General features: G+C 42.3%; 1 protein-coding gene across 3 annotated transcripts in view; it reads right to left on the reverse strand.

The window, feature by feature from the left end:
• Positions 1-26,609, reverse strand: part of PSMB1 (proteasome 20S subunit beta 1) — a 35,585-nt gene that overhangs the window by 8,485 nt on the left and 491 nt on the right. For 2 of the 3 annotated variants that reach the window (XM_081529805.1, XM_081529804.1), the window contains exons 2-6: positions 23,606-23,713; positions 19,564-19,645; positions 17,070-17,199; positions 11,219-11,325; positions 22-163 (exon numbers count right to left, since the gene is read on the reverse strand). In XM_081529805.1, the coding sequence (XP_081385931.1) occupies positions 22-163; positions 11,219-11,325; positions 17,070-17,199; positions 19,564-19,645; positions 23,606-23,713 (569 nt within the window). Of the gene's footprint in view, positions 1-21; positions 164-9,949; positions 10,238-11,218; positions 11,326-17,069; positions 17,200-19,563; positions 19,646-23,605; positions 23,714-26,609 lie in introns of those variants that run through there. The other variant, XM_081529806.1, reaches the window with a different exon arrangement.

The following is a 26,609-nucleotide window of genomic DNA, read 5'->3' on the forward strand; positions in this document are numbered from 1 at the left end:
CAAGGAAAAAATAGTTTGTACCTTGTAATAAACCAAAGCATGCTGGCACTTTTGAGGCTAACCCGTCTTGGGAATTACCGAATCCAGGCAGCAGCACCCACACGCACGTCAAATAGAAGACCCAGAACAGGAGCACTCGAGTGCCAGGAGGGCTCAAAACCTGCTGTAAATTTTGTGCAAATGAAGAGCTCATATCAAAGTTTGTCCAGTATAAAATCAAAAACATATTTTTCTCACAGAATTATGAGGGCAATGGAACAATAAGCTTCACCAAACTTCCTGATAAGTTTAGATTAGTAATTGTTTCCTCTGATTTGTGAAAACCATAACAAAAAATGTGTTTGTTTCTTGTTTTTGAAGTGTTGATGTTTGACGTTACTGCAAATTTCCAGTGGAATAAAAAAGGCATTGGTGATTTTTCCCTGGACTTCTTTAATTTTTGTGTGGCGGACATGTTGCCTGTCAGCATTTATTACATTGTTTGAGTGCAGCTCTACAGTCTTCGATACCATTTCCTTTATTAGAATTTTGTAATGTGTGCTCAAGGTTAAAACTCGTTTCACCTTTGCGAAGCCTGAAGGAAGTAAGAGTTCTCTGTGATTTTCTCCAGACAACCAGAGATTTTGTACACATCTTTCTAAAAAGGCTGGGGTTTCAGCTTCATAATTCAACAGATAAGACTAGTATCCTGGCCATGCCATCACCTAACTGCCTGAAAGTCCTCACACACAGCAGGTATGTGCTCTGCAGTTAGCTCCATCCTGGCCCTATCTTCCCCCTGCCCCGATATTTATGGCTCATGAAAACAGCAGTCTTTATTAGTTACTATTTAGGGAATGATCAGGTATATCTATTGATGTCAACATGGCTGGCTAAAAGTGAGATACTCTGTCAAACAAACTAATTTTTTGCCAACTCAAACCAAGTTACCGATTAGATTTTTTTCACTAGGTGTGTTATTAGGTAGCATCCAAACTCAAAATATTTTGAGGAGATTGGGAAAAATGGAAAAGGAATCATTATACATAGAATTCTAGATTTACAAAACTATTTTTCTCAAACTTATTTTTAATGATAAATGGTCATTAGGGAGGTCTATAAAATAAAGAAAGCCACCTATATTAGGCCATTCCACTGTACTGATTTGGATATTTTTTCTTCTGCATTGTTATATTCATGTTTTCACATACCTAAAGTCATGGTTATGGTTTTTCCAGTAGTCATGTATGGACTATAAAGAAAGCTGAGTGCCAAAGAATTGATGCTTCTAAACTGTGGTGTTGGAGAAGACTATTGAGAGTCCCTTGGACTGCAAGGAGATCCTACCAGTCCATACTAACGGAGATCAGTCCTGGGTGTTCATTGGAAGGACTGATGTTGAAGCTGAAACTCCAATACTTTGGCCACCAGACACGAAGAGCTGACTCATTGGATAAGACCCTGATGCTGGGAAAGATTGAGGGCAGGAGAAGGGGACGACAGAGGATGAGGTGGTTGGATGGCATCACCGATTCAATGGACATAAGTTTGAGCAAGCTCTGGGAGTTGGTGATGGACAGGGGAGCCTGGCGTGCTGCAGTCCATGGGGTCAAAAAGAGTCAGACACAACTGAGCGACTGAGTCATGGTGCACAGACAATTTTCATTCTGTGGTTTTCATTAAATGTTCTGCCCTAATATTATGCCATAATACTGCAAGGGCTTCACAGGCACTACTTTTAAGGGCTGCAGAATTCCCACATAGTATTTCATTAATTGCTCAATCACTCCAAATTGCTGGTTTATAAGGAATTTTTTTTAATTAGTTTATTTATCTATTTTTTAACTTTACAGTATTGTATTTGTTTTGCCATACATTGTCATGAGTCCACCATGGGTGTACATGTTTTCCCCTTCCAGAACCCCTCTCCCACTTCCCTCCCCATCCCGTCCCTCTGGGTCATCCCGGTGCATCAGTCCCAAGTACCCTGTATCATGCATTGAACCTGGACTAGCGATTCATTTCACATATGATAATTTACATGCTTCAGTGCCATTCTCCCATATCCTCCCGCCCTCGCCCTCTCCCATAGAGTCCATAATACTGTTCTATTTATCTGTGTCTCTTTGATGTCTCGCATACAGGGTTATCTTTACCGATTAACTAAATACCATATATATGTGTTAGTATACTGTATTGGTGTTTTTCTTTCTGGCTTACTTCACTCTGTATAATAGGCTCCAGTTTCATCCACCTCATTAGAACTGATTCAAATGTATTCTTTTTAATGGCTGAGTAATATTCCATTGTGTATATGTACCACAGCTTCCTTATCCATTCGTCTGCTGATGGACATCTAGGTTGTTTCCATGCCTTGGCTATTGTAAACAGTGCTGCAATGAACATTGGGGTACATGTGTCTCTTTTAATTCTGGTTTCCTCAGTGTGTATGCCCAGCAGTGGGATTGCTGGGTCATATGGCAGTTCTATTTCCAGTTTTTTGAGGAATCTCCACACTGTTCTCCATAGTGGCTGTACTAGTTTGCATTCCCACCAACAGTGTAAGAGGGTTCCCTTTTCTCCACACCCTCTCCAGCATTTATTGCTTGTAGACTTTTGGATAGCAGCCATTCTGACAGGCATGAAATGGTACCTCATTGTGGTTTTGATTTGCATTTCTCTGATAATGAGTGATGTTGAGCATCTTTTCATGTGTTTGTTAGCCATCTGTATGTCTTCTTTGGAGAAGTGTCTGTTTAGTTCTTTGGCCCATTTTTTGATTGGGTCGTTTATTTTTCTGGAATTGAGCTGCAGGAGTTGCTTGTATATTTTTGAGATTAATTGTTTGTCCGTTGCTTTGTTTGCTATTATTTTCTCCCATTCTGAAGGCTGTCTTTTCACCTTGCTTATAATTTCCTTTGTTGTGCAAAAGCTTTTAATTTTAATTAGGTCCCATTTGTTTATTTTTGCTTTTATTTCCAATATTCTGGGAGGTGGGTCATAGAGGATCCTGCTGTGGTTTATGTTGGAGAGTGTTTTGCCTATGTTTTCCTCTAGGAGTTTTATAGTTTCTGTTCTTACGTTTAGATCTTTAATCCATTTTGAGTTTATTTTTGTGTATGGTGTTAGAAAGTGTTCTAGTTTCATTCTTCTACAAGTGGTTGACCAGTTTTCCCAGGACCACTTGTTAAAGAGATTGTCTTTTCTCCATTGTATATTCTTGCCTCCTTTGTCAAAGATAAGGTGCCCATAGGTGCGTGGATTTATCTCTGGGCTTTCTATTGTGTTCCATTGATCTATATGTCTGTCCTTGTGCCAGTACCACACTGTTTTGATGACTGTGGCTTTGTAGTAGAGCCTGAAATCAGGCAGGTTGATTCCTCCAGTTCCATTCTTCTTTCTCAAGATTGCTTTGGCTATTCGAGGTTTTTTGTATTTCCATACAAACTGTGAAATTATTTGTTCTAGTTCTCTGAAAAATACCATTGGTAGCTTGATAGGAATTGCATTGAATCTATAGATTGCTTTGGGTAGTGTACTCATTTTCACTATATTGATTTTTCCGATCCATGAACATGGTATATTTCTCCATCTATTTGTGTCCTCTTTGATTTCTTTCACCAGTGTTTTATAGTTTTCTATATATAGGTCTTTTGTTTCTTTAGGTAGATATATTCCTAAGTATTTTATTCTTTTCGTTGCGATGGTGAATGGAATTGTTTCCTTAATTTCTCTTTCTGTCTTCTTGTTGTTAGTGTATAGGAATGCAAGTGATTTCTGTGTGTTAATTTTATATCCTGCAACTTTACTATATTCATTGATTAGCTCTAGTAATTTTCTGGTGGAGTCTGTAGGGTTTTCTATGTAGAGGATCATGTCATCTGCAAACAGTGCGAGTTTTACTTCTTTTCCAATCTGGATTCCTTTTATTTCTTTTTCTGCTCTGATTGCTATGGCCAAAACTTCCAAAACTATGTTGAATAGTAGTGGTGAGAGTGGGCACCCTTGTCTTGTTTACAAGGAATTTGAAGTGAAAACACCTCTCTTGTGATGAGGTGTTTGTTTACCTGGATGTGCTGCCGTCAGGGCCCCCCTTTCCCCAGCAACAGCCCTTTTCTCAGAGGAAACCAGGAACGCTGCACAAGAAGCTGAAGCTTTAACATGAGACTTGTGTTAGGGCCCCAGCCTCCCTCTAAGGCTCAACACAAGAAGCGCTGACTTGGCTTCAGTCACCAGCATAGGCTCACTCTGCTCTGCTGGAGGCTCCTCCCCACGCTGCTCTGCTCCCTCCCCTTCCAGGCTCCCTGGCTCTCATCACCCCACTCCTCTGGACCCTACATTTCCTCCTTGTTGACTGTCTCCCTTCCCACAACATTAAGAACTTCTCCGGAAGATGGTGTCTGTTTAGAGCTGCGCCTCAAGCTAGCATTTGGGGAACAAGTGAGTTTCACAGATGCCTCCCCAGGAGCACGTCCCTGGTTTCTCTTGGTTCTCAAGTCCCAGATCACATGGTTCACACTCTTTAGAACCTGCAGGAAAGAATATGACCAACCAACTGGGCTCTGACATCACCCAGGGTTCCCTGTCCCTGATACTGTGCCTTTCTCCCTGCTCACACCACCCCCTTCCCTCTTAGAAGGTTCACAAGGAACCCACAAATGGGAAATGCCCTATGACATTAAAGCCTTTCAGAGCCCCGGAGTCCAGGAGCACGATGGCTGGCAGGTCTCCTGGAGGTCTCCACATCTACAACCTGCAAGCTCCAGAGATTTGTACATAGCACTCCTCCCAGGAAGTAGTGATAGCAGAGCTGGACTTCGAGATGATCTCCTGAGAAGCTAATCAACGTTTCAGAGTTTGTGGGTGAATGCTCTCAGCATCCTAAATGAAGAGGGAAAACAGCACATCATCACAAATGGATCAGCACTGTCTCCAACCTCTAGGCCAGCCACATGGTTCTCCACAGTCAATGCAAAAGTAAATGAGACAATCAGAATGAAGAAAATGAATCCAGGTGCAGTTTTTGAAATAGTTAAAAATAAGTGTTAGGAAAGAAAAACAAAACTAAATAGATACTCTTAGAACTTTTATTACAAGTGCTAATATTTGCAAGACAGCCTTGAACTGAATTATTTGGTCAGACCCTACATTACAGCATGTTTCAACCTTTGGCTCAGAAAATGTGATCATTATAATGGCAGACTTCCCTTTTTCCTTTTTAAACTTTTTCCAGTTAAGGCAGGTCAGCCTCAGGGTTACTAGGTTTCTCTCTGAGCAAAAGAGAAGAAAGGCAAAATTACCTGTGATACTCAAAGAAAACAGAAGTATTCCTTGCCAGTGGCAAAGGAAAGCAGTATAGGCCAACTCGTATTAAACCAAAGGCATTAAATTAAATGCAAGTAAAGCAAGTCTTTTCTTGCATTTTCTTGGGGGTGTAGTTACCACTTGAAGTAAGCAGCCTACTTGCTGGGATTTAGAACTTCATTAAGCGGAGATTGTGCTCATGACTTTGTGGGTATTCTCTACCATGAGCACCTACACAAACTCTTCAACCAAGGGTCTCAGCAGAATTGGTAGACTAAGGTCCTCAAGAGTATCGTAACATCACAGTCCATTTGAAAGGAACAGACTCAAGTACAAGAAATAAAAGGATTTGCTGGTGGCAGAAAACAAAGAAAACCCAGAGAGCAAGCCCAGGAGAATAAAATGAATGCGGAGTCTTAATTTCAGTTCTGCCACCAGACAGCTGCCTGGGCAGATTCCGGAAGTTTCCCTGTTTCCAAAGAAGCTGTCTTTTGCTGTTTTCTCCCTTGCACCCACACCTTGCCCAGGACCTCCAGTACAGATCACTACTTAGCGACTTTCGATTTATCTCTGCCAGTACAGATTACTACCAACTGTGCTGGGTTTATCTCCTGTTTTTCCACTTTGATATGAAGATGAAGGGATTTAGCACATAGGAAGGCAACCCTCCTTCCAGGTTATGGAAAGGATTTACCATCAGGCCCAGGGCTCTCACAGGAGCTCAGCAGTCTGCTCTGGGAGATCTTGGACCAGCAAGAACACCTTAGAGAACACCAGGCCCCCAGCTGTGGGACACCCAGCCAGACAAGACAACACTGCCATCCGGTGGCCTCGGAGAGTGGCCTGCAGATCTGACATCCATTGAAGAGTGAGAGTGTGACACCTCCCTGGACCACAGCCAACTCCTCTTCCAAACCCACAGCTTCTAGCAGGACCCCTCCAGAAGCATCTCACTGCAGAGAAGGCACAGGCTGTACGTCTGCTTGAGGACAAAGTGTGAGATCACACCCTAGGTCACCTATACTTTCCAAGTCAGCCCTGTGGATATCCATTCACACCCCATGTTTGATTTCTGTTGTTTTTGTTTTTCCAGGCTGTTTTCTTGAATAGAGATGTTCCCATTATAGAAAAAACATTTTCAAAGATGAATACACACTCCATGGAGCCACTCAGACCAGGGAGAGCCACATGGGCAGCTGATCTCACACAAGGAGAGAGAACAGACACATTTAGAACAGACGTTGGGCATCTGCTCAGAGAGGGTGATGGTGGCCGGCGTTGTCAGGGCCCCTTCCTCCGCTGGATGTACTGAGTCGCTGCAGACACACTGGGAGCCCCTTTCTGTCCAAGAGAGAAAACAAGCCCCAGGACGTTAACAGTTCTCTCCTACCCTCCGTCCTGACCTGCAGAATGTGAGGAGCTTCCTATCCCTCAGTTCTCCTTGCCTTTAGGTTCCCTGTGGTCCAAACTGTCCATGGGCACAGTTGCCACCTCCTCTGTCGATGGAGCCTAAATGTCCTTCCCACCTGCTAGGTGTGGGCCTGCTACTGCCAACTTGGGAAGATGGGCAGTGCCATCTTCCTTTTGTGCCCCTCTGGTGGGCGTGGTGGTGCCTTCAGCTCTGCCAGACCCTCTCCAGCTGCTCCTAGCTGCTGTGCTGGGAACTCAGGGAACTTGAGGGAACTCAGCCCCTTGCAGCCATCGCTCAAGTCAGAGATCTGGAGGTGGTGAGGCTGGTAGGAAGGTCCTCACACCCCAGTTCAGTTTCCAATCCGGCTGAGTTCCCTTTACACCCACTGTTCCTTCCCAGGAGGCTTTGCTGCACTTGGACTTTAGGCTCCAGCACCAAACACTCATGGGTCCTCTAACCAGCCCCTCTTGACGGCACAAGGTCAAACCTCTAGTCAGTACCTCATTAAATGTCTCCTCGGGCTTCCCTTGTAGCTCAGTTGGCAAAAAATCTGCCTGCAATGCAGGAGACCCAGGTTTGATTCCTGGGTTTTCAAATTGTGTTATGTGTCACCTGGGTATTAGTTTTCTTACGCATATTTTCACGTCCCAGTCCAGAAACTAGGCCTGTATGTCTGGGGTGGGCTCAGGAATTAATTATTAACAAGTGCTCTATGTAATTCATATGTTGTTATTGATTAGTTGCTGAATCAGTTGCTGAATCACGTCCAACTCTTTGGGACCCCACGGGCTGCAGCACACCAGGCTTCCCTGTCCTCCACCATCTCCCAGAGTTTGCTCAAACTCATGTCCACTGAGTCGAAGATTCCATCCAACCATCTCGTCGCCCCTTCTCCTCTTGCCCTCAATCTTTCCCAGCACCAAGGTCTTTTCCAGTGAGTCAGCTCCGTTATACGGATGCACTAGTCACACCTTGAAACTTCGCAGAGGAGATGGGAGATCCTGGAGTCAGAAAACATGTTACTGAAGGGCTCTCCTAAGTAACAGGTACAGAAAAACAGCGGGAAAACCCTTCAGGGCAATGACTGAGACATTTTAGAAATAAAGACCATTTTCCTACCAAGCAATTCATATTCCTCTCAAGTAGGCTTGCACGGTCACCGTCTCATAGCATGCTGCCTTCACAATTAGAGCAGGAAATGTGGCCCCTGCTCGTCACAGGCTCAGCTTAGCCAGCATTACCCCACTGGGCAATCCTGTTGTGCAGACTGCAAAAAAGCATCTCTGCTCTGACAATGAAAGAAAAAACAAACATGTACACAACATTCCAATTCAGCATATGTAAATCAAGCCACGGCTGATGCCTCCAAAGTGCTGTTTTCCCAACAATTTCTAGTATTACCCGATTCTTTCAATTCCGTGCTGTAGGCAGGAACGTAACTCATCTATAAAGTCAAGTCTCAACATAATTGAGCTTTCTCACTGGAATCTCACATGCATGCTAAATCTCTCTGTTGTGTCTGACTCTTTGGAACTCCACGGACTGTAGCCCACCAGGCTCCTCTGTCCATGGGATTCTCCAAGCAAGAATACTGGAGTGGGTTGCCATTTCCTCCTCCAGGGAATCTTCCCGACCCAGGGATTGAACCCACATCACTTTTGTCTCCTGTACTGGCAGGTGGGTTCTTTACCACTAGTGTCACCTGGCACTGGAATCTTAAGAGTCTGGCTAACTGTACAAGCAAATTACTCCTCCAGCCTATCAAAGGCTAAAAGGCTGCCTTTTTCAGGTACACGTGTAACTGAATAAAATATAAAAGCCACTCAAACAACTGGAGTCAGAGGTAGCTCTAGGAGGGTTCACATCTGGCACATTCTGGACAAGGCCTTCAGGGAAACCACGTTCAGTCTAGAGGAATAGTAGGCTAAAATAATTTGCAACTGATGGTTGGGGGAAAATGGTCCTAGAAACCTTGGGAAGTGAAGACCTAATAGAAAAGTTTAGGCACAAATTTATGTAATTTTAAATAGTGAAAAATTAAATTCCAAATCAACAGAAAATCCTTTGAAACAAAAAATAAAATATACCTATAGCTGACAATGTTAATGGCTAATTTTATGTCAACTTGGCTGGATCACAGGGTTCCCAGATACCTTGCTAAGTATTATTTCTGTGAGGGTTTCTGGATGAGATTAGCATTTGAATTAGATGAGTAAAAGGTTGCCCTCCCCAATTTGGGTGGGCATCATCCACTCGTTTTCTCTTCATGTTGAGCTGGGACCACAGTCTTCTCTTGTCCTTGGGGACAGGGTCTCACACCCATCAATTCTCCTGGTCTCAGGCCTTTAGACTTGGAATGGAATTCATACCCACATCCCCTGGGTCTTGAGGCTGCAGGCAATGGGTAATGGGAACTTCTCAGCCTCCAGAATCATGTGAGCCAGTTATAATAAATCTATATCCTATTTCTTCTGCTTCTCTGGATAACTGATATAATAAAGATGACAAATACACTTTGAATGGAAGAGTCTGGTTTTCAGTTGTGATGTTGTAAGAGAAATGAATGAGATGTCACCAATGCACTCTGCTGCCTAGGACAGAGTATTCAACAAGTATTTCTTGAACAAAATTTCAAATATGCATCCACTAGGGTTTTTGATCATTTAAATTAACAGAAAGTCAACCTTAGAATTACATTTTTCTTAGCCCACAAAGCAAATCACATCCCCTACCATAATAAATAATTTGTTCAACATCAAAAAAATTACTCCAACATTATATGTAATAGAGTTAAAACATACTTAATAGTTCTAAAGCAAAAACTTTAGCTCTATCCAAGTTTAGGTCTCAATTTTAACATTTCTTAATTGTTTGTAACAGTTGTTGCAGATTGCCGGCAAGTCCGCATAAACGGCTCTTTGCTTTTACAACTCGCTTCTGTTCTGGTTGACTTGCAGATTTTCCTCCAAAACAGCCATTCCAGGCATGATAGATCTTAGCACACTCTACTTACATTAACTAACATCTTAATGAAACTGAGACAGTTAAAGGTAATCTGTCCATCAAGGCAAGCTAGGTGGACTACATAAATTCTAAGCATGTTCTTTGTAAGATGGGCTGACTATCATAAGACGATAAACTGACCAAGAGAGTCCACTCAGCTCTGGATGACAGAAAAATACAAGAATGAAGAAAATGAAGGAAAACAATTCTATTTCCTAGTTCTGTCCTTGAAGAAGACAAGTTATAACAAAATAAGTGCTTGGGGTTTTATTTTTTAATAAAACAAGTTAGTCCAACAGTTTCAAGGTACAAACTTAGCTAGTTTTGAGCTGATCAATGCCAAGGGCCCAGAAGTCAGTCCTTCCGCAGAGGAACAGTCTCCTCCCTGATACCCTCCTTAGTCACGATGCAGATCTTGAGTGCGTCCCCAGTGTACACATCTCTCTCAGCAGCAGAAATGAAGACATCCTTCACGAGCCGCATGGCTCTGTCCAAGGACAGCGGGACATGCTCCACATTCTGCATGTTCTTAAAACCAACCTAGTGGGACATGAAACTTGGATGAGGCATCATGTGATCACGCAAAGGAGGTCCAGTCTCCCGCAAAGCTTTCACAGGTCTCAGGAGTCAAAATGAACACATCACACAAACTTAAAATGTCCCCCAAGTGAAATGTTTCCAGACCTGGCTGAATTACACACACCTGACACCTGCCAAGCATCCATTAAGACCAAGTCCCCACTTCTGAGGAGCACACACTAGAGGGGCAGGCACGTGAAGGCCAAGCATGGTTACAGAATGTGCCGAAACTAAGGAGAAAATAGAGCCAGGAGAGCCCCCAGCAGGAAGTGTATTTGAGCAGAGGAATCCTAACAGATAAACTGGAGTTAAAGGATGGAGTCACATTCCAGATGGAGGCGTGGAGACGGGGAGGCACATCATGTCAAGGACCTGAGTGGAATACAGAGCAACAGGAAATGTGGTAGATAAGCTATAAGCAGAAGTAACTGCACACATTTCAAACAAGCAAGGAGGATGAAACACGGAAGTAAGCTAGGAGGCAAAAAGGATGTTAGGAAATTAACACAATGATCCAGGCAAGATGCCATGCAGGCATGAATGCAGCCAGCAGTAACAGAAAAGGGGAAAAATTCAAAATATACATGGAAGTTAGAATACAAAATGAGGTGACAGAGAAATGGAGAGACTGGGGGAGAAATGCATTTTCACGATCTCCACATAAAAATGGCGAAAGGAGAAGTGAAAACATGGACCAACCACTGTAAACAGAAGCACCCCTGAAGTCACGAGAACAAGGAAGAAGCTGGAGCCACGAAAGTGAGTGGCCACAGGAGAACCAGCAGAACAGAGACAAGAAGGTTGGGTGAGGCCAATCAGCCAGGCAAGCTCAGCAGTGAATTACAAAAAAGCCTTGATTTCTCGGCTCCCCTAGCTAACGAAGAGAAGGCAAAGGAAGGCACTTCGGGTTCACCCACCACCTCCTGGATGCAGTCTCCTTACCTGGTTGTCAAGCAGGGGCTGCAGCATGGCACTGGCTGAGCCTCCAGCCTTGAACGAGTCTCTCTGGTAGGACCCTACCGGGTCAAAGCTGTACACGGCTCCCTTCCCTTAGAGAAGAAAAGTCTCCGTAAGAGTGCATCCTGACAACATTCCCAAATTATGGTAAAATAAACCTAATCAAAGTGTGACACAATATGGACCATCAACTTGGCTAAAATTTAAGAAGCGCGGTCTGCTCCACCCCTCCCCTCAGGAGGCCACCGGAGGCCACCCTGCCCACTCCTGTCCATGACGGCATCTGCCACCAGGAGCTTCAACCTCTTCAAGCTGCTGTCACCGACTACCCGACGGGGCTCCCCGTGCGCATGGGGCTGCTAGCGGTCACAGCTGCTGCTCTAAGTTCTGCCCCAAACTCCTCACGACATTCCTAGAAAACTAACCGGTGCGGCTGCAGTGCAGACACACATTTAAGATTCTCCTGGTGCTAAATAGAAGCGGAAGCACAAAAACCTGATTATGTGTTTTTAGACTAATGGTAGGCACACTCTCTAGTATCAGCACCATAAAAAAATCAATAAAGAAGAAATTCCAGAAGAACACAAATGTCACATGCAAAAGGCTAGATTTGCCTAAAACGTAATCACTTGTTTTACACTAGCAGTATAAAACACTAGCACTTTTTTGGGGGTAAGAAAAACAGAATCCGAGTACAGTGATTCTTATCATGACAGTTACAGAGACCTATCAGAGGGTAGGTAAATGGCTTCTCAGGCTCTCCTGAAGCAAGCATAAACTGTCATGCCACTGGAATCAGAATCCATCAAACTATAAAAGTATGTACCCTATGATCCAGCAATAATTTCACTTACAGAATTAAGATTTACCTACAAATAATGCTTATATAAACACACAAAGCAGTATGTACAGGATCATTTATTTATCTCTGAAAGAGCAAAAATTTACAAGCAACCTAAAATCTATTAGCAGAAAATGTTACGTCCACATAGCAACGCGGAGCCTAGGAAGAAGGTGCGGGGCACATCCACAGGCCGCGCCAAAGGAAGAGCTCTGAAGGGTGCACAGCTTCATTTTCATTAAGGGCATTAAGTGAACAGTACACACATTTATACAGGCACACAGAAGCGTACAGAAAGATTAATAAGTGAACGGTACTTACTCATCTTTGTGGGACTGAGGAAGGGGAATCACTTTATAAGCTTTGGTATTGAGTTTATTACAAAGAACACATGTCACTGTAATTGTTACAGAGAACTTTTAAAAACAACTGTGTTCTGAGTGTGAGAACTCATGAGTCATTCATGAAGTATGACTTAAAAACTAATAGATTCATGCAGAATTCTGCAGAATTACATAAACATAACCCTAAGCCTAACAGCCCCACCAAGGCGGCAGCATCTGAGAAAGCCTGAAGAAGTGTTCTGCTAGAAGTAAGCTTGGAACAAGAACCCAGATTGCAGCAAGCAAGCTCACCAACTTCAACACATAAGCAAAGGGCTATGAAGGATAAAATCAAAGGATAGAGGATAAAAAGACAAAGGATAAAACCAAACCTCATGTTATCTTTCACGAGGCCAATAGGCCACAAGTAAAACAAGGCCAAAAAATTTACCCAAGGGTAGGCGGCTTCTTAGTGGCTCAGTGTAAAGAATCCACTTGCCAATGAAGGAGACACATGTCTGACCTCTGGGCCAGGAGGATCCCACATGCCGTGGAGCAGCCAGGCCTGAGGGCTACCACTACTGAACCTGTGCTGTAGAGCCCAGGAGCCCACGCGCCCCGGGGGCCCACGCTCCACAGCAAGAGGAGGCCGAGCACTGCAACCACGGGCAGCCTCCATTCGCCACAACCAGAGAAGAGCCACACAGCAACCAAGACCCAGCAGAGCCAAAACACATCTACAAACAGACAGTTATATATGTATGTAAAAGGATTGACCCGAGGGAAGCCAACCTCGGAAAACCACACACAACAGCTTTGAGGAAAACGGAAAGAGTGGAATATGTCCAAGACCCCTTAGGAAAAGCAAGAGACGTGTGTCACATAAGCTGAAAACAGCTGTTATAAAGCAGCAAGAAAAAGACTAACCTTCGCGTAAAGGAACAAGCGATGACTGATGCATGGGTCAATCTCCAAAAAAGAATGAAAAGGGCAATGAACAGGAAGACACCCAAACTCAATCTAAACAAAGGGTAAATATAAATGATAACAACAACGTGTTCACTAGGCCAAGACCTTCAAAATGTGTTAAAATTCTGATACTGGTTAGGACGCCAAAGCAAAACAAGAAAACCCCAAAAGACAAAAATGGTACTCACACCCCTGCTGGTGAGTGCAGGACCCTTTCTGATGGGCAAGCATGTGGTATCAGCGGAACGGAAAACACAGATATTGTGACCTAGAAACTCAACTTCCAGGAATTTTTTCCAGGGAGATAAGCATAATAGGAGAAGGACACAAAATTTTACCTACAGGGAGGCATAATATTGTTTATGTTAAGGAAAGTGGAAACAATGTAAATGACCCTCAGAGGACTAGTGGGGAAACTGGTGCAGCTCTACCCCATGTGTTGGCCATAAAATCATCACCTACGTCTTTACCCACCAGCACAAATCTACCCCGTGATAATACATCCACTGTACATCAAGGAAAAACATGCCAACTACAGCCTCCTTACCCAGTGCACAAGCATATATGCATACCAAGAAGTTTAACAGTAATTACCTCTAGGGACAGGCTTTGGGGGATTCCCCCTTTTATCTTTTTATCTTCCAATACTATTTGACTACTTCTATAAGCATTATTGTTTTCATTATAGAAAAGCCAAAGTCCTGGTTAACTTGGGGGAAGATTCTTTTAAAAGAGGTCATGACTGCAACTGGAGAGGTGGAGGCCCAGAGGTCTAAGCAGTAGCTGCTCACTGTACTCAGTCAGCTGTTGACCAGTGTCCTGAGGGCCTCCATTAGCAACACAGCTCCACCTCCAACACAAATCACAGGAAACAATCTCAAGACTCAACAGAGGCTCTGGACTTGGAAGCACAAGGCTTAGGCACAGACAGGGTAAAAGGTAGGTAAAAGGTTCAATGGACAGCTGATGAGCCACTCCACCACAAGCCTTTACGACCAAATTTTGATTATCACTCTTGAATACGAATGGACAGCCAAAATCAAAAGAAATTTGAAGGAAGCCTCCAACACAGAAGAGCGCAGTGAAAATGAACAAGACCCAAAAAGCAATCGGATAAAATGCAGAGAACCTTTCAAAGGAAGTACCCCAGAAATCTAGCAATAACAGGATACTTAAAAAAGTAAGTAAGGGGCTAGAAAGTAAGAAAAGCTCTTGGAAATTAATGATGGAGGAAACAGAGTTCAGTGAAGAACGAGGCACTGAAGTTGCGAAAATCTTCAGAGCAGAACAAAAAAACCCCAAACAGGCAGACAACATGTGGGGAAAATCTTTTTAAAGCAAAAAACAGAAGGAGAGAAAAAAGCCTCAAAGCAAAGACTCAAAAAGGTCTCCTGATACCTTTCTTCAGAAACTTCTCTAGCAACGCCCTCCACTAAACAAGGAAATAAACCAATCAAGAGGAAAGGATGGGAGTGAAGGTGCTGAAGATTGTCCTGGGGAACAGGACAAGAAGGCAAAGGACTGTTTCACTACACACAGAAATTCCCCTTAGGAATAAAAATCAAATTAAACCAGACAAGATTAGGAAAAAGAAAAAGGTTAGAAATGCCTGAGAATACCACCAAAGCAAGCTAGAGTGTTGGCACGTGGAAATCAAAGGCTAGGGCTCTGAAAACAGATCCAAACCTGAGCTCTGCCAGTCAGTATACATAAGGGTCCTCAAATCAGTGACGATCAGAAAACCTCAAAGACACTGCCTGGCCTGCTGAGATTCAATGGCAGCTGTTATTTATGTTGCTAAAATCTGAATTTATTAGCCTGACATTCAAGTCAGACATAACTGAAGTTAAAAAAGGCACCAGAGGAGATCGTGCACATTCAGGGGGAGTAACACAGAAACACACATTACCATATGTAAAATAGATAGCTAATGGGAATTTGCTGTATGACTCAGGGAACTCAAACTCGGGCTCAGCAACAGGCTAGAAGGGTGGGATGGGGAGGGGGGTGGGAGGGACGCTCAAGTGGGAGGGTAATGGGTAAACGTCGATGTTTGGTAGAAACCAACACAATACTGTAAAGCAATTATCCTTCAGCTAAAAATCAGTCAATAAAGAAAAAAAAAAAAAGGCACCAGAAGCATGCTGGGTATCAGGCGAGCTAACCTGTGGCCAGAATCCCTCAGGTTCAGGGGTAACTAATTTCTATACGCCATTTCTATGCTTTGTATTTTCTGTTTTACATACGAAAGCCTGAAAAACTGCGTCACCCTACAGTGATCAGCATGCTCCCATACGTCACGTAAGGGGTGGAGCTGAGACAGAAAGGGAGAACAAAGAAAAACACCTGGGAACGGGCATGGACAGGAGTAAAAACTAAGAGAGAAGATGAAAAGAACCTGACTTCTTCTGACCCAGAAACCTTCCCTCTCGGAAAGACAGACTTGGGTTTCCCTGGTGGCTCAGTGGTCAAGAATCCGCCTGCCAATGCAGGAGTACATGGGTTCGCTCCCTGATCCAGGAAGAGTCCACGTACCTCAGAGTAACTAAGCTCATGTGCCAAAGCTACTGAGCCTGTGCTTCAGAGCCGGGGAGCCACAACCCCCGCAGCCCACACACCCTAGAGCTGGTGCTCTGCAATAAGAGAACCCAACGTGGTGAGAAGCCTGCGCACCACAGCGCTGAGTAGCCCCCACTCACTGCCACTACAGAAAAGCCTGCCCAGCAACAAGGACCCAGCACAGCCAAAAATAAAGGAAACTTTTTTACAAAAAGAAAGACAGCGATATTTCAGCCACGCTCTCCTCAGCCATCTGTGCCTTCTGTTCACAATCTCTGTGCTTGTGCTTACTCAGTCATGTCCAACTCTTCGCGACCCATGGACTGTAGCCCACGAGGCTCCTGTGTCCACGGCAATTCTCCAGGCAAGAATACTGGAGTGGGTTGCCATGCCCTCCTCTAGGGGATCTTCCCAACCCAGGGATTGAACCCAGGTCTCCCACATAGTAGGCGGATTCTTTACCATCTGAGTCACCAGGAAAGCCTTCTTTTTACAATGGACTACTCTAAACAGCAGCACAGACCTGTCCTGGGAGATCGTATTTGATTTTTAGAAGCAACTAAAAGTTCACTCAAATCAGATCTGGTGAAAAACAACTGTTGCCTTTTCTGGGTAACACAGCTTTAGATCAAAACAAGCATGAAAATGTCAAGTAACAACGCTGATTTTCCCTGGCCCTCCTGGTCCAACTCTGACAGAAAATTAAAAGACGTGTTTCAAAAATGATCCAAGAACACTGGTGGAAAAGCATTTCTTTTACACATTACTTTCAAAACAACTTTTTGAAATCAAATATGCTTGTTACTGAAGTATCATTACTTAGAATCATATTTAGATCAAGCTTCTCCAAGTCAATTTTTCTTTCTGTAAGATTAAAATGCTAAATATCTATTACTGAACTCATGCAAGATCTTGAGAAAATACCTGTAAAAGAACCGACTACCCAACATTCATTTAACACACAACTTGCTGTGTCTCCCTGGATAATCCTTTACTTCCCTTTTAGCTTCAGTTTCTTCACTGCCCTGATTATGAGAAAATCAAGTTGCTGGGCAAGATGGTATTCAGTTTTTATCAGCTCTGGATGGACACACACACGTAAGAAATGCCACCCACTCCGTCACCCAGAAAGGAAACGTCCTACCTTCCTCATCAAGGCCCCCGATGATGTTGTACACATAGTAGGGGAAGAAGCGCCTGGAGTACAGGATTGTAGACAGCATCGCAGCAATCGCCCCGGTAGTCATGGCCTTATTATTGGAATGTTTGTACATCTGCAATTATTAACAAAACCAACAGGCATGTAGAGGCAGAATATACTAAAGACTAGAACAATGAACAGCAAATTGAAAAGAATGAAAGCCTTTCCTGGTGAAATGGAAAAGGACGCCTGTTCCTTTCATGATTAAACAACACATTAATACAAAAACAAAACAGCATGTTATTATGTTCTATCATCGTGGGGGCTACAGACATTTCTCAGGGAGAGAACGCCAAGCTGCCCTCAGCTCTCCAGTTTGGAGGCTCCTTTCCGTGCCACCCTTGTCTCAGGCGCTCTTAGCTCAAGAGCAAACACACACAAACAGATCACATGAGGCAGCCTGGAGAGGGTATTCCCAACTCAGCTCTCCACTCTGCAAGCCGACAGCGCTCAGGAAAATCCAGCCCACGGGCCAAATCCAGCCCCCCACGTGTTTCGGTGAAGTTTCACTGGAACACAGTCTTGTTTATTCATGACATATTGTTAGTGTTTGTTTTTGCACAAGGGCAGACTTAAACAGTTGCCACAGAAACCAAATGGCTGACACCTGATCAGACTCAGACAAGCCTCTCTCTTTTCAGAGCAGGTATCTGTGAGAGACGGGGGCAGCTCTACTTGGTATGAATCCAGCAGAGGGCAGGGTCTTAATCCTTAGAGCATCTACCATGGAGAACAGAAGTATCCAAAATAGCACCTGACACAGTGATTTCTGATCCCAGATTTACTACATCCTTGGCAATCCTAAATTATCCAATAAAATAAATTTAAGTTCACCGATTTCTTTGTCAGCCACAGCAAACATCTCTCAAGAGAAACCTAAGAACTGCTGTAAAATCTAACAATGACAAAATACTGAAGAAAGATGAGAAATGGGCTACTTATATAAGTCAATGTATAGAAACATTTTTTCCCAAGATTATACAGAAAATTCTTCATTTCATTTCAAAACCAAGCAACAATATTTATTCACCTCACCGTTTACACAATAATATGTGAAAGAAAATTTTCAAGTACTGTGCATTGAGTTGAACTCACTGTACCTTTTTGAAATTTTATTAACAAAATACTACTTTCCATGTCAGGTTTATTTTTGTTCTCTAAATGCCATTTACAAAATATGCATTAGGAATCATATAAATGTCAATACATTAGTCACTACAACTTTCAATATCAATAGGTTTTAAATAAATGTTAACAATTGGTAAATACTCACTGAAATCATTTCTACACATTAAAAAAGTGTCAGTTAAATTCATCACATAACTCCGGTAACCTTACTTGTAATCTTAAGGGTTACCCACAAGCAAGCGAAACAGAACATCAACCCTGCTAACCTTTTCATGTACCAGCTGAACTTACCAACTACCAAACTAAATATTACAATATATAGCCTAGAAAATAATATGAAAACTAAGAAGATATAATACTGATACTGTAAATATCATCAATAGAAATTTTAAAATGTCACCAAGCTACGTAAGAAACAGAGCTACACTTCTGAGTATTGACATATGGTGACTGAGAATCCTACCCTAACCCTGTACTTTACGAACTAAGAAGAGAGTCATTACTGATAAAATCTATATGAGTGCAGCCCGAATTACCCCTATCCTATTCTCCCTGAAACGATCTGAAGCAAATGATGCTGATATACACAGGCCAGAATCAACATCTAGACCTGTCTCTGCTTCTGTCAAGTCAGTTCCCTTGTTCTTCAAACACCCCAGCTCCCAGAGACACACAGGTGGTGCAGCGTCAGCCCCTCTGAAGACTCCCCTGCAGGTTAGTCTACCTTATTCTCTTCCTTCTCCCTCACCCTACCCATTCTTCTCTTCCACTCCCATCCACCTTGGGTCAGATCTCCTTACTCAGCTGGCTGTCAACTAAGGACTGGCAGGGGTTAGGTGATAATGACTGTGCCTCAGGTCCAAACAGCTGGCTCGTTCCTTCTTCTGCTCATGCTAAGAGTACACTGCTGTCAAGAGAGCGTGATGTGTTGGGTGATGGTGTTTCAAACCAAGCTCTGGTCTAAAAGCCTGTCTCCTCTGCAGAAACTGATTTGTTTCATTTCTGAGAAGAGTATCTTCAGAAGAAACCCCTTCCAGTCTACCTCAAAAAGGAGAGATAATCCTTCACTTCATATTGTACGTGTATTTTAACAGAAGGGAACTCGCTGTCATTTTAGATTATGCTACTTTGATGATGGCTGTATTAACAAGATCATGTCATTTGTAGGGTAGGTTAAGGTTTCACCTGCTAAACTAGTTCTTCTCCCGCAATAGCCATGCATAGCAATAGCCATGATGTATGCTTAAAATAATCTAAACAACCGTTGTTATTAGCTTTCAACAGTGTAGACATGTACAAAAGCATCTACCTTTAGTCTTGCTTCAATAATTTTGGTCAGGGTAAGACAATCTCCATGAAAACCGCTACATCCAATGACTGTTTTGTCTGTTCTGTTAAAAAAAAAAAACACATTTCAGGGAATAGTTGGTTTGACAGTAAAGCAAAACACGTTTTGAGTAATTTTAAATTTAAAACTCATAAACTCCCATTCCCATTGCCATTTGGTGAATACATTTTAAATTTAAAATTACTCAAGCCATGTAGGCACGCGGAGGGGGGATTCCTGTATCCAGAAGCCTCACCCCTCAGACCAAGTGAATTACAGGAGGATAAAGACTTACGAGAATAAATGCAAGTACGAATGCACCAAAGAAAATAAGAGCGAATGTTTTTAATAAGGTTAGGGTTAGGGCGGGCAGCCAATTTACATATAATACAACCCAGGGTCCACACAGAAAGTTTCAGATTTGACTGCATAAAAAATGAAAACTTCTATAAAAATATGATGAACAAAATTAAAAAAAAAAAAAAGAACTGGGAGTGTCATGGCCCAGGTTCAATTCCTGGTTTGGAACTGAGAACCTATAAGCCGCTCAGTGTAGCCAAAAAGAAAAAGAAAGAACTAAGAAAATATATTTGTAGTATACACGACCAGACCAAAGTCTGCTTTTAATTTCCTTATTCTACAAACAGTTCCTAAAAATATGAAATGCATTAACAGCATAACGGCTCTTGAGGATAATATGCATAGTTAATAACATCGTGTCGTATATTTAAAAGTTGTTAAGAGAGTAGATCCTAGAAGTTCTCATCACAAGAAAAAAAAATGTTATAACTTGTGTGGACAGATATTAACCAGATGAACTGTGATCATTCTGCAATATATACAAATACGGGATCATTATGCTATATACCTGAAAGTGTTAAAATGTCATGCGTCAATCATGTATGTGTGTGCTCAGTCCCTTAGTCATGCCCAATTCTTTGCAAGCCCACAGACTGTAGCCCGCCAGGTTCCTCTGTCCACGAAATTTTCCAAGCAAGAATACTGAAGCAGGTTGCCATTTCCTACTTTAGGGGATCTTCCTGACCCAAGGATCAAACCTGCATCTCTTGCACCTCCTGCATTGGCATGTATTCTTTACCAGTGCACCACCTGGGAAGCTCCCAAATGTCAATTATACCTCAATAAAAAAAAAAAAAACCCACAATGGAAAGATAGGTAAGTTACATGAAAGTGAAAGTTTTAGTGCTCAGTTGTGTTCAACTCTTCGCAAACTCATAGACTGTCGCCTGTCAGGCTCCTCTGTCCATAGAATTCTCCGGGCAAGAATTCTAGAGTGGGTGGTCATTCCCTTCTCCAGGGGATCTTCCTGATCCTGGGATCAAACCCAGTCTCCTGCAGATTCTTTACTGTCTGAGCCAGTAGGGAAGCCCCTAAATTATATGAAAATCATATAAAAAGAGATACAAGTCACCATAAACATATAAAAGAGCCTCCATGCCACTCATAAGTTAAAATCTAAACAAGAAATGATTTCAGCCTAGTAGAATAATAATGCTTAATGCTAGTGAGGTTGTGAAAATAGGGTACTCTCAGAAACTGGGAAAGAGTGTACACTGATCCAACTCTTTAGAAAGGTTGTTTGACAGCACCCACTAAAACCTTAAATGCACATCACTTTCACTCAAAAATTCCACTGCTAGAAATATACTCATGCAAATTTGAGAAGATAAGCTCTAGGTTCATCTGTAAGTACACATATTATTTTAATGGCTCTCTGAAACAAAACAAATACAACCTAAATGCCCACCAGAGTACTTGATAAAATTTTTGTGTATCTTTGACAACAAAGGTCCGTCTAGTCAAAGCTATGGTTTTTCCCGTAGTCATGTACAGATGTGACTTGGACCATAAAGAAAGCTGAGCGCCAAAGAACTGATGCTTTTGAACTGTGGTGTTGGAGAAGACTCTTGAGAGTCCCTTGGACTGCAAGGAGATCCAACCAGTCCACCCTAAAGAAAATCAATCCTGAATATTCATTGGAAGGACTGATGCTAAAGCTGAAGCTCCACTACTTTGGCCACCTGATGCAAAGAACTGACTCAGTGAAAAAGATCCTGATGCTGGGAAAGACTGAGGGCAGGAGAAGGGGACGACGAGGATGAGATGGTTGGATGGCATCACCGACTTGATGGACATTAGTTTGGGCAAGCTCTGGGAGCTGGTGATGGACAGAGACCTGGTATGTTGCAGTCCATGGGGTCGCAAAGAGTTGGACACAACTGAGTGGCTGAACTGAACTGACGCCTCAAAGGTTAATTCCTAAGCTTTGATATTTGTAAAGAAACCTAAACCCATCTCATCAAGAAATGATCAGCAGAGGCCACATGATACCCTTTCTTTCAGAAATAAAAGAATGATTCACACAAAACATACCTGTCCAACTGGGGAGACCACTGACACTTGTAGGGTCATCACCAGCATTTCCTGATCTCTGTATAACCAACCTCACTGCACTGAGCCAATGACCTCAATATACTATAAGGCTTCACTGCCTGTACTACCAGGAATGGCTGATAGTACCAAGAGGGTAAGACAAAATCTGAGCTTCAAAATGCTTTTGCCAAATATCCAGGTACCTAAACGAAGAAGAGTTTTTCTGCAAAGAATAAAGAGTAAATATAAGTTTCAAACAAGTCGGGGAAGAGGTGGGCTAGGCTCTAGGTCAGCCCCAAAAGGCATGGGATCAGAAGCATGCAAGCAATTCATGTGTGACCCAGTGCCTGAGATGCACGACAGGAACACAGAAGTAACAATGTTCTCTATATACATACCTGAAGTATTTTATTAAAAAAAAAAGAGTACTCACTCAGGAGGCATACAAGCTAAAACAGAACGTTACAAAGATGAGCAGAATCTTGTACAAGGACAGTATCTATAACATTATGTACTTAAGTTTCATTCATAATATTTACTACTTTCACTTTATAAAAGTTACATCTTAAAAGACAAAAATTGTTGCATGGATATGCAACAAGGGCTTCTCTGATAGCTCCGTCGGTACATCATCTGCCTGCCATGTAGGAAACCAGAGTTTGATTCCTGGGTCAGGAAGACCCCCCTGGAGAAGGAAATGGCAACCCACTCCAGTATTCTTGCCTGGAGAATCACATGGACAGAGGAGCCAAGCAGGCTACAGTCCATGGAGTCGCAAGAGTAAGACAGGACTTAACAACTAAATCACCATCCTACTACAAATCAGAGAAGAGAAAAGGGTATCAAAAGATGGAAGTGGACAGAAAGGGAACTGCGAAGATGAAGACAAGCTTACTGTTCTTTAGGTTACGGAGTGGGCTAAGCCACACCCTGCAGCACCACAAGGTCTACCCAAAGGACCTGAACCCCATCAGTCCACTCCTGATAGAATTCAGGATTCAGAAGCACTTGTTAACCTGAGAGTAACCACCATTTCCAACTGTGTCCAAAAATGTTAAATACAAATCACTGTTAACATGTAAGATGCATTTAGTTAGTAATTTATGCAGATTCCCCCTGCCCCGTACATATGACTTTATTTTCTTAAGTTTTAGAAAAAAACAGCCACCCACTAAAACTGTGAGCCATGGATATAACTGCTTAAGATATGGGTAAATTAAATGTTTTAGGTTATTTTTTTTAAAGGTGCAGATTAAAAAAGAATCCAATATACTGAAGGACCCACAGAAGGATTAAAATACATATGATAAAGTAGTAACAATAAAATGCTGATAAGATCTATGTGCTAGTACATGAGCATTGACTACAAAATTATCCTACCTTTGTTGTATATCTGAAACTTTTTATAAGATGTTGAGTAAAAAATATTTAAGTTAACAAAAATACTGTTGGTATCTAGATATAGCAAATACCACGAAGACTACATACTGAATTACTAGAAAATAATTTTCTAACAAAAATGCAAGCTAAGCTCCAAACAGGCAATCTAAAAAATCATTTAAAACCTGAATCTCACAGCATTAAATCATCACAAGGCGCTGAAAACATGTCCTTAGAAATATTTACTTACAATTTGTAACATTTGGGGCTGTCCCGCGTGTGAATTGAAAACCCTTCACTTAATCTAGTGTCAGAAGCAACAATTGAAAAATCTTCTCCAGCAATTGCCAATACAGTACTGAGGGGAAAAGAAGGAAAAACAAAATTAATGCATTCTTCTGGATATTAATAACACCTTTCCCAATATGAGAATGTTCCATAGCACATACTGAGATAAAATCTACTAGATATAGTCAAGTGCAGGATTCAGATGGAAGAGGAAAAGATCAGGGGAAAGGATCCCTGGCTACAAGTCACTCGGGAAAAAAAAATTTTAAGGATTCCCTTAAAAACACAAGTCACATAAGAGCAAAGCTTCCTTAGCAGAAAATTACAGAAACATCTGGCTTCCCTTGTGGCTCAACTGGTAAAGAATCCACCTGTAATGCAGGAGACCTAGGTTGGATCCCTGGGTTGGGAAGATCCCCTGGAGGAGGGCATAGAAAACCACTCTAGTATTCTTGCCTGGAGAATGCCCATGAACAGAGGAGCCTGATGGGCTACAGTCCAAGGGGTAGCAAAAGAGTTGGACACCACTGAGCGACTAAGCAGAAACATCACTAAATTATCACCAGCATCAAAAAATTAAACATATTACTGATTAATATGTATCATTAAACAATTACTGATACTATAAAATGGCCAAAGGCCATGGCCCTGCCTGCTGGGGGAGGTGTAGATAGTGATATAACACAAGATATTTGAGCTCAAGAAAGAGGGGCTTAATGTGATTTTTATTATTTTTTATTTTTTGATCACACCACACAGCACGTGGAATCTCAGTTCCCCGAGCAGGGATCAAACCTGTGTCTCATGCTTTGGAAGGGTAGCCCTAACTACTGGACCACAAAGGGAGTCCCGCGGCTTAATGTTTTTGATTTCTTTACACCCAGTGAAAGTGCAAGTGAAGTCGTTCAGTCCTGTCCGACTCTTTTCGACCCCATGAACTGTAGCCTACCAGGCTCCTCCGTCCATGGAATTTTCCAGGCAAGAGTACTGGAATGGGTTGCCATTTTCTTCTCCAGGGGAATCTTCCCAACCCAGGGATTGAACCCAGGTCTCCCTCTTTATATCCAAGTCCTTATATAACTGTCTTGCACTCAGGAGACACCCAAGCATCTGTTGGAAAATGGACCAACAAAGAACAACCTTTTCCCTCTGTGGCCATGTGACTCATGATAGTTCAGTGGCAGCCTAGAGCATGAGCTCTAAAAGCAGACTGTGTGGGTTCGAAGGCTGACTCTCCTGCAGAGAGTCAACTGCTTAACTTCTCAAGGCCTCGACGTCCTCAAACACATATCAGGGATCACAACAGTAGCTACTTTATTTGGGTGTTACAAGCATTAAATGGACTAAATTGTTAAGCCTTATACCAGTGCCTGAAACATAAATGGTCCTCCAGTTAAGTGTTAGCTATGATCCCTCCGGCATAAGTATGATCACCAAGAACCTGGACTCTGAAGTTACCCAAAACCTGTCTGTGCCACTTAACAGCTCTGTGACCTTGAACAAATTATCAAGTTGATGATATTAGCAGTTCCTATGTTAAAGGTTGACTGAGTTAAATGGCATAATCCAAAAGTACTCAGAGACAGTGCACAGGGTAATAACTTGGGAGTTTAATCACATTCAGTCAGACTAGAAAAAGACATAAGACTAAGTCTTCTTTTGTAGAAGCAAAGGCTGCTCAAAGGGCCAGCAATAAATGTGAAAGGAAAAGAACACAGATTAAGAAAAGGTAATTTAATATCAAAAAGCCATAAGCACTAACTTTAGAGCAGTAATTGGATTACAAAGGTTAAAAAGTGAAGTGAGACTTCCCCGGTGGCTCAGATGGTAAAGTGTCTGCCTACAATGCAGGAAACCTGGGTTCAATCCCTGGGCTGGGAAGATCTCCTGGAGAAGGAAATAGCAACCCACTCCAGTATTCTTGCCTGGAAAATCCCATGGACAGAGGATCCTAGCAGGCTACAGTCCATGGGGTCACCAAGAGTCGGACACGACTGAGTGACTTCACTTTCACTTTCAATAAACACTGAATACCTTATAAGTCTCAAGCAGAATCTGCAACTGTCTCATGAAATGGGTCTAATAACTCATTTTGTGATACCACCACTTCATTAGTTTTCATAGGAAATATTTAAAAGTGCAACGATAAAAGCATTCATAAACTTCATAGCAACACAGATACGGATTCAAGTCCTGGGGTTCAACTTCACACCAGTGCTATGACTAACAAAATTTAACTTCTAAGGGCCCAAGTACATTTGTAAAATTGAGGTATATATCATCTAACAGTCAGTCATCATGAGGATTAAAAAGATACCTGCTTTCAAGCTACAAAATGCTTCTCTTTTGATTCTTCCCTCAAAGTATGAGTAGCTAAGGAAGATAAGGAAATCTGGTTCAAGAAGCTAAGAGGTAGGTACCAAAGACCACACTGCTCTTTACTGTCAAGAGACAAGGCTAAAATCACAGACTTCCACCCTCTTTGCAAATATCCCAAAAATCTACATTAAAATTTCAAATCCATAAGGACCTGAGTAATTAATCTGGTCATCGGACGGTCCTTAAAGATGACCAGATTAATTAACTGGGTGTGTACGTTTCAAAGTACAAAATTTGGCTGGCAAACTATAAACGATGCTTAAATTCACAGCTCTTCGCAGTTAGGAGTCCTAAAGAGAGTGTCTTTCCACAACCCTAGTTCTTTTAGTGCACTATGAAGGAAAAGTATTAAGATAAAGCTGGTAAGTAAAAAAAAAAAAAAAAAAAGAAGGAAAACTTGAATGCAACATGCAAGAATACACATATTCAAAGGTCCCCCTTCTGAGTATTTTTTCCCTGAACTTATGCTAACCCTTAAAAATAAGCACTGATCAATGAAACTAAGTCTGCGCAAGTAATCCTACCTGCTATTTAAAACAACTCAAAATGGTGATTCGATTAGACCTTTTAGCTAGACACTACTACAT

The sequence above is a fragment of the Giraffa tippelskirchi genome, chromosome 9 (genome assembly GCF_054371585.1).
Source record: "Giraffa tippelskirchi isolate mGirTip1 chromosome 9, T2T-mGirTip1v1.2.pri, whole genome shotgun sequence".
NCBI lineage: Eukaryota > Metazoa > Chordata > Mammalia > Artiodactyla > Giraffidae > Giraffa > Giraffa tippelskirchi.